This window comes from Notothenia rossii (genome assembly GCF_949606895.1).
Source record: "Notothenia rossii genome assembly, chromosome: 3".
NCBI lineage: Eukaryota > Metazoa > Chordata > Actinopteri > Perciformes > Nototheniidae > Notothenia > Notothenia rossii.
Genome location: NC_136901.1, coordinates 72,624,748 through 72,637,585, shown reverse-complemented (window position 1 = coordinate 72,637,585; position 12,838 = coordinate 72,624,748). Strand labels below are relative to the sequence as shown.

The 12,838-nt window shown below is 37.9% G+C and overlaps 1 protein-coding gene across 1 annotated transcript; it reads left to right on the top strand.

Moving 5' to 3' along the window:
- Positions 1 to 4: 4 nt before the first annotated feature.
- LOC307033837 (uncharacterized protein) lies at positions 5 to 12,404 on the top strand. Its single transcript, XM_079672472.1, has 11 exons — positions 5 to 284; positions 1,016 to 1,204; positions 1,381 to 2,895; positions 2,982 to 3,074; positions 3,164 to 3,268; positions 3,403 to 3,512; positions 3,630 to 3,821; positions 3,931 to 4,093; positions 4,178 to 4,343; positions 12,075 to 12,169; positions 12,275 to 12,404. The coding sequence occupies exons 2-11, from the start codon at positions 1,048 to 1,050 to the stop codon at positions 12,358 to 12,360; spliced, it is 2,682 nt and encodes an 893-aa protein (XP_079528598.1). The 5' UTR covers positions 5 to 284; positions 1,016 to 1,047; the 3' UTR covers positions 12,361 to 12,404.
- The last annotated feature ends 434 nt before the right edge of the window (positions 12,405 to 12,838 follow it).

The window sequence follows — 12,838 nt, the reverse complement described above, 5'->3', positions numbered from 1 at the left end:
TGGGCAAATCTATAACAACACCTTATGGTTCAATGGAATTTCCACGGTGGTCATCACCATCATCATCCTCAATATCGTCATAACCAGGATGGTCTTCCTGGGTAGAAGAGGAGGAAGGAGTGGTGCTTCATTGTCTAAGATGAAGAGCAGTGATGTCACCTCTCAGGTTGCAAACTTCAAGTTGGGGAATTTTCATGAACTCCTCCTACAAACTGGAGGACTTATTTATTGAATCCCTGCTTCAGAACAACTCAGCAGCTCCTCTGTCTGCGTATCTTCACCAGGTAACACTTTATTTGTAATTGCTGTATTACTAGCTAGTAGAAACTGTTTATTGCATGTAATACAATGCCAACTATAAAGTGATGGTGATAACAAGATTGACACAGGGGGAAAAGCTGCCATTAGATGAAATATATAATACAACGTTAAATTGTTTTTGAAAGTATTTTACCATAGACTACTCAAATTGAAACTGAAAAAATACAAGACATAACGAAACCAGAATCTGTGTTTTGGTAGATTTCAGTAACTCTAATCTAAAGTGTAATTTATACAATGTTAAATTGTGACATGCTTATTTTGAGGCATTGGAGTATTTAAGTTGGATTTAAAAATAATGAATTCAGAAAAAATAATATTCCTTGTGTGCCTTGCTACAGTGGGTCACACTAAGCATACTTATGACAGGGCGGGCGGGGGGGGCAAAGACTCTGATGTTCCTGTATATGTTTATGGAGATAAGAGTGAGTAAGTACTTGACTTACGTTACATTTTAAGACATAACCGTTTGCTATTTGTGTTCAACTAAATATTTATGGTACATCATAATTTTATTTGAGTCTTTTTGAGTTTTTTACTACTCTAGTTTAGCAAATCAATTGTTACGGTAATTCAAGATTAAAACAAAATTCTCAGTTTATATTTCAGGCAAGTCCTGCGTTTGGTATTGCACAACATATTAAGTCAATGGAAATTGTTCATTCACTTATGGATGTGTTGTCTGTGTGATTAGTTTCTTTGACTCAGCTTGAAAACAAAGACCTGATGGCGTCACCAGATGGATTTCCAGCCAGTTTCTATGGAGAACCAGGAGTGTTGGGCATGTTATCCAATGGGATCAGTGCATTCCTCGTTCTTCTGCAGAACTTCCACACAGCACACACTGGCACTGCACCAGCCGGGGTGGAGAACATCCTAGCAGGTTGAAATTGTTTTAAATATATTTATATTTACTGATGTTGATGTACTTTACTTTTCTATTTACATTTTTTTCTTCACAATCTTTGACACAAAATGTTTTCCTTGATATTAATACATTTGTATCTCACCTATCTGATAAACTAGTTTTAGTCATTTCAATTCTATGTTTCTTTGTAGGTGTCCATCTCATCCTGATTGGTGGTGTATGCCAACTAGTTGCAGGAATGCTTTCCTTTAGAAAATACGATCATCTGAGCGGCACTGCCTTTATTGGCTACGCTGCACTTTGGGGCAGTTATGGTGCCACCAGAATCTACTTTGGTGCCTCAACTCAAACCCCAACAATAATACCTTTGCCTGCTCAAATTATGAACAATTTGTCCCTGTCCACTAATATGACGAGCAACATGTCTCTGACCGCCACCATGGTGATCCCAGTTTGCCATGTATGCCTGTCCATAAAGGAGACAGCCATTGCTGGTCTGGTCCCCTACATCCTTTTGTCCTTTCTCCTCGCCTTCTGCTCTGCCACAGTCAACTACATCATGCCTTTTGTTTTCGGGGCCATCACAGCCACCTTAGTCTTCGAAGCAGTGGGTCTGGTAGCGAGCTCCTGGGCTCTCGTAGTCTCTGGGGTTCTGGAGTTCCTTATTCTGATTTTTGCCATCTATGGTTCAGCTGCACTGCTTGGAAAAGGTCTGACTCAACGTCTAGTCCTCAAAGGCTTTGGTACCCCTCTCTTTAATGTCCTCCTGCTCGGGACCACCAACTCAGGTAGCGCCCAGAAAATTGGCCAAGAGAAGAAGAAAAACACAAAATATGCTGAGCCGATGGCCTTGGGTTTTTTCTGTGACACTGTAGCGCCCTTCATCTTTGCTTTCTACAGCTTTGGGTATATGAAGTCTTTTGATGTTGGAGTGGCATGGGTCTCAATCATCACATTTGCCCAGCTGTTCTCCAGCTATTACGCCCATCTGCGCCAAGACTGCTACCACACCACTAAGTTTGGTCTTCATGCCACATATTGGCTGATCAAGGCTTGGGATGAGTTTGTGCTTTCTGCTATGGTTTTGGAGGACGGCAAAGTGGCCTCAGGGAGGGAAGCAATGGTGGGGGACTGGTTCTTTGTGATGGCAGGCGTGGTGCTCTGCGTGGGAAGCCTCAACACAGACGTCCTGGAGCTGATCCACAACATGCTGTTCGTCCTGCTCACGCTCTCAACAATCCCCCAGATTGCTCTCCAGGGATACTACATCTTCTTTGGTGTAGCTTGCTCCCTGTTCACCGCAGCCTCCCTGTATTGTACCTTCTCGCGTCTCATCAACTCCATAGCAGAGAAGTCTCTGATCCCTGTGGGACCCCAGCCCATCTCCTCTGAGATGTTGAAGAAGGCTCTCATGTGCTGCAGGGCCAAGCAGGGAGACCAGGAGGCGCTGGCCCAAACTGACCAGGGATCAGACGCCCTGTTCTACATTGCTAATGGAGTTGCAGCTCTCTCAGCTCTTCATGCACGTTCTTCCAGTTTGAATCCTGCCTTCCTTCATCTGACTGTCCCCTGGGTCCTGATCTCTGGAGCCATCATCCAGGCCTATGTCAGCCGGCTGCAGGTCACAGGAGGGGGTCGTTTTGGTTCAGTCATTCCAACCATCTACGTAGCAGTATGGGCAACCTGGACCTGGTTTAGGTTTGCAGGTATGTCATGACAAACATGTGTTTAAAAGAAAACTTGTTGTGGCTGAATTACACACAATCTGATGCCACGTTTTTTTTTATTCTAGGCAACCTGCTTCAGCTCTCCGCAGAGGCAGCATACGGTTTCACAGCAGGAGCCATTGCTCTCCTGGTCATTAACGCTTTCCTTATTCTCATTGGTAGGATCAAGCATTCTATTTTAAGAGAGTTTGGAGATTTAATTAGTTTGTTTTTTAGCTTTTTTTCATGTTTATATTGTCCATGTCAGCTGCCTATAGGAACCTGGTTTTGCTGTTTCTAACATCAGTCATGCAGGTCGTTCTTGTCTGTTTCCTGCTTTCCACTCTGCAACGACTTCCATATGAATTAGAAAGTAAGTATAGACAAAGCTTCATTTTGAGATGAACGTCCCTTTTTTAAATATAGATAAAGGCCTGAATTCAAATCAAATCTTTCAAATCAAATCCATATTGTTATTAAAACATGTTGACAACCTCTTCTTTACAGTTGCCATGCTTGCACTTTTTTCAATAATTTGTATATATGGGGCTCTGGCGTCACTGGTGAACTGCATCTTCTCACATAGACTTCTGCCTATGGGCCCTCCCTTGATAAAGGTAACCAATTAAGATGCTATTTTTACATTTGTTGCTAATTCTACATCGTCTGTAATATTCTATCCAATGTATTTCATGAATATTCCATATTATCCCTAACTCTTTGGCCTTCCTTAGGAGAAAGTGAGGAGGGAGTCTGTTCCAGAGATGCCCTGTCCTGTTGCTTATTCTCGACTCACCAGCAGCCTCATGAAGATCGCTGGCCTTCTGGAAGAAGGAGGAGTGTGCGGTGTTCCCACAGACACTGTGTATGCCCTGGCTGCCTCCTGCAAGAACCCCCGAGCTATTGAGAACATCTACAATATTAAAGTAAGAATGCTTGTAGTTGCTATCATTTTAAAGTGTAATCTGAAATCATTAAATCCACATTTTGCTTTAATGTGATACTCATCAACCTTTTTTCTGTGTCTTCCTCAAGGACAGACCAGCAGAGAAGCCCATCTGCATTTGCATCTCTGATGTGGAGCAGCTGGTGGCAGCCAAGCCTCCCTTCAGCCCTCTGCTCTGGGAGTTTATGAGGAATGTGTATCCAGGAGGCATCAGCTGCATCGTCAGCAAAGGAGACTGGCTCTTCAAACTAGGTAAACAGTTTAACAGCTGCTTTACTGGACCCATTTAACAAGTCTTCCATCAATTGTCAGCTCACTTCAATGTATCTTGTGTAGGAGTTGGACCAGCTTATGACCGTGTTGGCACTAAGGACAGCATCATGATCCGAGTCCCTGACCACACAGTGACCGGCCACCTATGTGATATCACCGGACCCCTTGCTATTACATCAGCCAATCCCAGCGGAGAGCCAGACAGCACCCACCACACCATGGTCATCAAGTCAGTGTCTATCCTCTGAATGTCCTTTTACAGCAGTTGAATCCCGAGAGACAAAATGTGTTATGATTGAATATTCTTAATGGACGGACATTGACTGACATTCTTTCTCCTATCTTATTTTTGCCACAGTCGACTGGGACATAAGCTCCAAGGGGTTCTGTGTGATGGGGACTCAAATGAAGTTGTTGCTTCTACTGTGGTCAACTGCCTCAAAATTGATGAAGGTAAAATGCAAGAGAAATCCCATTATGTTTCTCTCTTTTCTGTGTGTTTCACTGGCACTATCTAATCCAAGCCTATGTTTTACTTTTTATTTTACACTTACACAGGAACCATCACCATTGTGAGGGAAGGTTGTGTCCCTGCAGTCAAAGTCCATCAGATCTTCGAACGAGTGAAAAGCACTATGGTGTGATTCTCTTGCACTCAATTTCTCCTCTTCCTGACTGATACCCCATAACGTTGGCTTGTTTAGCTCCCCTATTTCCCTTCTACAATCTCAGGGCGGCTTTATAAGTAACAGCTTACATGTTGTGTGTGTGCAAATGTTAAAATAAAATAACCTTTTGTAGTTCACAATGCTCTTGATAGATACTTGACATTCTCAGCAAAGAACTTGGGAAAGATCCTGTTTCTTTGCTGTATCTGCTGAACTTTTTATTTACTTTATAACACAATACAAAATATATTTATGGATCTACCATTGTAAATGTTTGGTAATTATGTAATATGTATTTATACATTTAAATTATCCATTATGTTGACATGAGTTTTGTTGAATAGAAAAATTACCGGTTACTGTATGTATCTAAGCTAACGGTGGAAACAATGAATGTGACTGAAGTTGTGTACTGTTTGTATAAATAATAATAAAAACAATTACATCACTATAATATAACTTTCAATTGATTCATATCTTAACACATGTGGTATAGCATGTAGGCATGAAGGACATGGGGATCAGTAGTTTACAAATGATGTGCTTTAATTTTGAATAAAGTCATGTTTTGGACTATAACTGATGCATTCAATTCAATATATATTAAACAAATGTTTTTAAAGACATTGGCAAAAACTTGAAAAATCAGTATCTATTGCTGCATTGTTTCAACAGGCAAAGACATTTCTTCACAGTTGGTAACTCGATTTGTAATAAAGTTAACTTTAGTGCAAAATCACTTAACAAATTGATAATCTCCTACAGGTTATACAACAACATTTAATTTAAAACATGTGCTTTGAAAATGTTTTGTGAAAGGTTCTTTTTGGAAATATTCAATACCTCCACAGTGAATTACTGCTAAAAAGCCCTTCACACATTAATGGTCTCCTTTTGGTTATAATACACCAACAAGTTGGGAAAAACTTATTTTGAATATTTACTGTGGAAAATGTTAAATTACTATTTTATACAATGTATTGCTACCAAAATCCATCAGCGACTTATATTCACTTCAATTTCATAGACATGGGAAGTAACGAAGCTCTCGTTAATGGAGCTGCCACATGCAAGAGAGCTTTGAAGCTTTTGGAAATTAATAATAATAATATAATAATAACTTGGATTTATATAGAGCCTTTCGGGGGACCCAAGTTTGCTTTACAGCAGAGTAAAACAAACATAAACTATTGGTGTAGTACAACCATAGGAGACCATTGATGAGTGAAACAATTTTTGTTTTAATACACTTTCAAAAAGTGAACTTATTGAAAATAATGTATGAACAAGTCTTAAGAACATACCTCTTTTTTGTATATGAATACTTTCTTTTCGGTAGCTTCCAAGTCATGTGACCAAGTGACTCTAAATTGATGCAGCATTATTATTCTACACTGGACTAGTGTACACCTCTAAGATTTGAATCTTTGTGTTTTTTTGGATTTTATATCAATATATAAGTATAGTAGTGTTTTTTCAATAGCTTTATGTCATGTTGAGCATTGAGCATTTAGTAAGTTATCTCAAAGGTTATACATAGACAATGTAAAGCATGTGATCACAGGTGTTGCTAACAAATAGACCTTTTTTTACCATGGTTATTGCTTGCTGGAACGCAATACGCTAGTTGTTTTTTTATCTGAAAATTGTGTCCTAACCACTGAAACTTTAATGAAAGGTTAGAGTCAGTGTGTCTCTCGTTTTTACTGAATGAATGATTAATGTCATTCTTTTCAAGTATGAAAATCTTTTACATGCAACTTTTTCAAAACAAGGAAGCTCAATTCACGGGCTTTTCCCGTAATATTTCTGGTTTCAGGCTTCAATGTCGATCAGTGTATCTTCTTTTGTTCGTCCAGTTGTGTACTTTTCTATGGTGGGTGTTTTGCAGACAAAGCTGAGTAACGTTAACCTCTGGAATTGGCTTACATACTTTTACAGGGAAATAATTAGGTAATTAGCTTTGACAGTTAACATTAAGAAGAATACGTTCTTTCACTGTAAATATCACTGTCAAATCCTTGTCAAGATGGGGATAAATGTAATCATATATTGGAATATCCTTTTTTTACCTTTTAAGTATACCATCTCTATTAAATATTGTTTTCATTTATTGTTTCAGATTATCCTGAAAGGCCCCTTTAAAGTATACGTTACTGTGGCTGCAAATGTTGTTTATTAAAGGTGAATAAATAAAAGAGGAGAGAAACATGGGGTTTTAGCCTTTGCAGTCCATTTACATGCACACTACAGGAAAGGGCCCCTTTAATGCTTGCAGTCATACAGAGAGTATCACTGTCTGCAGAGTGAAATACAAAAAGGAGAGACTGCGTTGCATATTTAAACACTGAAAGGGAGGAACCTGATGGCACTAGATGTTTCAAGGTCATTCACACACAGAGCATCTTTTTGCTCAGGTTCCCATAAGAGGAGTTTCCTGGCAGTTGGATACGTGATAAGGTGCACATAGTGAAACTCACTATCAATGTAATTTCTCAAGCTTAGCACAAACATGACAGCAGTTAACAGAGATAAACCCTAGCACGCAAGAATCACATAGTAATATAATTTAAGTAAATAAGCTAATAAGTCATTGTCTTTTGCTGTGAAGGAATACGTCACCTTATGTATCTCAATGGACTGAAACAAATACCCTCGGTATTTCCCTGTTCAAAGAGTAACTAAAGTAAGCTAATGATTAAACAAGGAAACTGCTCTTCTTATACCGTAAGTCATTAGCAGGTGGAGAAGGAAAGAGTTTAAAATGTTTTTTTGTTTTTGATAGTGTGACTAATTAACCCCGTCCACAGGCTCATTAGGCTTTGAATGATACATGACTTATTATAACATTAACAAACATCACATGGGCACACCGTCTGCAAATGTAAAAGCTGGTTGGAGAGTCAACCTACACATGGATATTTGCACATTAAGTAATAATATATGTGCAAATAAATTTAGTTTTACTGATGATCTTAGACTGTGTGTAGACTCCTCCTCTCCACGTGTTTGTCGCTGTGGTTAACTTCTCTAAAGTTTGATCCATCACTCAGTAAAACCATAACCTGCCTGTATTTGTTCCTCACTTAGTTTCAGGTGTTAGTCAAAAGCATGATGAAGGATGTTCATTGAGTAAACATTTACTGACAAACAGTTTATTCAGCAGTGTTTGCTTGAGATATTTGCGTAGGGAGGTATGAAGTTAATGGTTTCGTTTTTTGCAGATGTTATAATAAGTGAATAAATAAAGATGTTAGAATATTGGTGAATATCAATCTTATCTGAAGATCATGTAACCCTAACCCTGACTCCATCCTCACTTTCAACATTAAGAACAGGGCTCAACCACACCACAGTGTACCTAAATATAGCATGAAAATGAAATGAACAGCTTTAAAATGGATCACCTGGTCTGTCATAAATAAATAGTAAGGTGCCCATATCATCTTTGAAAAAGAGCACTCAAGTGTTATTTCAGGGCTCACATGATACTCCATATATCCAGATTAGACAAATACAGTCATGCATAAAATGTACCAAATTGGAAAATATATAAAAAAGAAAACACAATAGAAACTACGATACTGTATAATAACAGAATCCTTAATAATGAATGTCTTTAGTTAAACCCAAAGAAAACCTTAATTTTTTTACGACATAATATACTTTGACCTTGAATATGACTTAGGACTTCTTTTTTTAGGGCATATCACACAAACCCTTTTTCACGGATTACTTTACTGTGAAGTTTTATGCATTTCTATGAGATACTATTGAATTACTTATTAAACTTTTTTAACATTATACTTACCATAATAAATATAGGCTCGTGATTAAAGAAGTACACTGGTGCTCTTACTTTGTAGACTGTTAGACATTTGGTCAGGTAGGGAAGAGTTTTAAAAGATGTAGAAAATATTTAAGTAAGTAACATAGTGTGCCTAACAGATATGTCCATGGGCTTGTTATGCTTTGAATAGTGGATAAAGGACAAAATCCTTAATAAAATAAAACCTCATTTTGATGTTACTTTATTAAAAGGTTCCTTACCGGCACAAACGTAATTTTTTAATTGCAGTGACGTGGAAAACAAGACACTCTGTTGCTAGTGACACATGAGCACACAGTCTGAAAAGGATGGAGAGTCAACATCCACACGGATATTTGTACATTGAGTAATATATGAGTCCACATAAATCGTATTTTACTGTTGTTATGACCGTTACTGTTTTGTGACATGTGGATGCTCTCCACAGCTTGTTTGTCGCTGTGGTTAACTTCACTGGCTCAATCAATCACTCCCTAAAAACATAAACTGCCTGTATTTGTTTCTCACTTCAATTCCCTGGTTACAGTTTATTTATTAACTTGTTATGACTTTTTTTTTAATAACATATTTACTTAACGTTATGATGAAAGAAGGAGACTGCTGCTCTAACTTCATCCTGATTTGACTTCAACAATGAAGGATACACTTCCTATATTTGTTTATCACTTCGATTTCTTGGTGACAAACATGAGGGACATTAACAGGATGATTTGTATAACCAACTTTATGAATCAGAGGTTAGCCCAGAGGTGGGTGTGTATGAGGCATTGTTTTCAAAGATGAACCTGCCTGAAATGTCAGCTGATCAGAAAGAGTATCCCGACAGTCCAATAACAACAGGAGAGGTCAACAGTGCTATTTCATTAATGAAGGATGGGAAACCGCCTGGCCAGATGGCTTCCCCTCAGAATACTATAAGAAGTATGTGGACAAACTGGCTCCAATATTAACGACTGTATATGAAGAATCTTTATCCCTGGGGAAAATGACAGAAACATTAAATGAATCTCTGATTTCTATAATTATTCAAAAGGATAAACACCCCACTGAACCAGAAAGCTATAGGCCTATAGTTTGATTAATGTGGATTGCAAAATTCTGACGAAGGTTCTTGCTAAAAGGCTGGAAAGCATTCTGCCACACTTAATACACTCAGACCAGGTAGGATTCATTAAGGGAAGATCATCCACAGACAACATCAGACGATTGTTGCACCTTATGCAGCGTAATCGGTATGAAAGCTCGCCAGCTGCCTTCTCCCTGGATTGCCCAAAAGGCATTCAATAGGGTCGAGTGGGGCTTTCTGCGGTATGCTCTTAAAATATTTGGATGTGGAGAAGGTTTTATCAAATGGATACATTAAATGTATTCAGACCCAAGGGCAGCAGTAACAACTAATGGGGTGATATCGAAATTCTTTAAACTAACACGTGGAACCAAACAAGGAGATCCTCTCAGTCCTCTGCCGTTTACTTTATTTCTGGAACCCATGGCCGCCGCAATCAGGGAATTGAGCAGTTTTACAGGGGGAAAGGGAACACAAAATGTTCCTATATGCGGACGATATGTTATTACTTATCAAGCATCATATTTCGTCAATCCCTAATGTTCTATCTACAATTTAATCCTTTTCGAAAATATCAGGCTATAAGATGAATTGGCAGAAATCTGAATGTATGCCCATATCAACTGGATGCAACCAAGGAGTGGTGTCAACATTCAATTTTAAGTGGATCCCCGTTGGAATGAAATATCTTGGCATCAGGTTGTATTCAGGGCTGGAAGATATAATCTCTATTAATATAACTTAAAAGAATTAAGGCAAATTTGGAAAAATGGAAATTGATAAATCTCACTTTATTGGGGAAAATTAATATTATTCAGATGGTGGTTGCCCCACAATTATATTTCTATTATGATACTGGTAACCATCTCTGACGGAATTTTCAAACAATATAATCAGATGATCAGCGAATTTTTATGGAATGGAAAAAAGCCAAGAATTGCTCTGAAAAAACTCTTTGCCCCAAGAGATAGCTGTGGACTGGGCCTCCCTAATATGGAATTATACAACATAGCATTTTAAATTAATAAAATAGCAAGACACTGGACCAATTATGGGTTTAACCCTGGGTGGGTGATGATGGAAGGGGCACTTGCAGCACCGGCTAAGGTCGTATTTTCAAACAAAGTAAATGTAAACCCCTGTGTGGGTTTACCTTGGGTGAGTTTTGGCTTTAAAAGTCCTCTATTATACGGTTTTTCCTCAATATATGGTCTCAGATATATAAAAACCATATCTCTGAAGTGTTTGGCTCCAAATACCAAACATCATTCATTGCAGCATCCCATAATCCCCTCTTTTTCAGCCCTGATTCAAAAGTACTGATTCTCTGTCTGTTACTTTAGATGAAAAAAGGAGAAATTCCCCACGCCCCTCTGGGAGATATTTGGTTAAAAAAACACAATGGTGCTCTAGGAGGAGATTCAGGTGATAAGGGGGGGTGGTTACCTTGGTTGGTGATTGGCTAATGGTTACACAAGCCAAAACATCGTTATGACATCATAAAGAGGCCAAAAACCGAATCAGCTCATTTTCAGACAGGTTTTTACATAAATGGATCAGGTCAAAAAGAGAGTTTTTTTCCTGAAACTTTCAGAATCTCCGAATGTGAGGGGACACATGTTTATGTATAAAATACATGAAAAAGAGGTTTTGTGCTTTTCAAATGATGGGTATTATAGATGTGTTGTATTGCATTGATCTATCCATAATAATCAATTTTCAACTGAAGGCATGATCTGACTTTTTCAGATAAACATTCACCATTGAGTCGTCCAACATATTGTTACTATGTATGAACATATATGTGTTCTCTTTGGATTAGTTTAACCTAATTTTGGAACAAAGCTAATTTTAATTGACAGATTAGATAAATAATATGTTTGTATATTTATGTGATTTTGATTATTATGTATTTATATTTCATATTGCCCATAATGAGATGTTGTAATACTTTCAGGAGACTTTAATATTCAACAGAGAAAAACACAAATCAATATTCTGCTAAAAATATGAAAAAATAAAACTCCTTTGGAAATAATTTAATGAAGCCTATCATTTATCATGAAAGTGAATATACACAGTACATTCATGTATTTAAGATACTTCAAATTTGTGAGAAAAATGTAAGATTTTTTTATAATACATACAATACACACATTTAAGTTACCCAGCTAGATAAGTGACATTAGTGTCTGTGTGCATACCACTATAGAAATGACACACCAATATGCATCATTCAGATAAACAGACCAGCATAATACAGACATCAGAACATCAATCAAACAATATTTCCTTTTACAGCAGTTGAATCCCGAGAGACAAAATGTGTTATGATTGAATATTCTTAATGGACGGACATTGACTGACATTCTTTCTCCTATCTTATTTTTGCCACAGTCGACTGGGACACAAGCTCCAAGGGGTTCTGTGTGATGGGGACTCAAATGAAGTTGTTGCTTCTACTGTGGTCAACTGCCTCAAAATTGATGAAGGTAAAATGCAAGAGAAACCCCATTATGTTTCTCTCTTTTCTGTGTGTTTCATTGGCCCTATCTAATCCAAGCCTATGTTTGACTTTTTATTTTACACTTACACAGGAACCATCACCATTGTGAGGGAAGGTTGTGTCCCTGCAGTCAAAGTCCATCAGATCTTCGAACGAGTGAAAAGCACTATGGTGTGATTCTCTTGCACTCAATTTCTCCTCTTCCTGACTGATACCCCATAACGTTGGCTTGTTTAGCTCCCTATTTCCCTTCTACAATCTCAGGGCGGCTTTATAAGTAACAGCTTACATGTTGTGTGTGTGCAAATGTTAAAATAAAATAACCTTTTGTAGTTCACAATGCTCTTGATAGATACTTGACATTCTCATTTCATTTCATTTCATTTCAAACCTTTATTTAGACAGATTAGTCCTTTGAGATCATCGATCTCATTTACAAGGGAGACCTGCATCATTTAGTTCCACATGAAACATAAAAACAACATACAAACAACAGAGGATATCATATTGACATATTCAACATTTACAAATACCCAGAGTGTCAGAAAGCATTTCATTTAGACATGCCTTAAATACATTCAAAGAAATAAAAATGCTCAATTTCAATTTTGCCTGTAGACTGTTCCAAGCAAGTGGAGCTGCGCACATAAAAGCT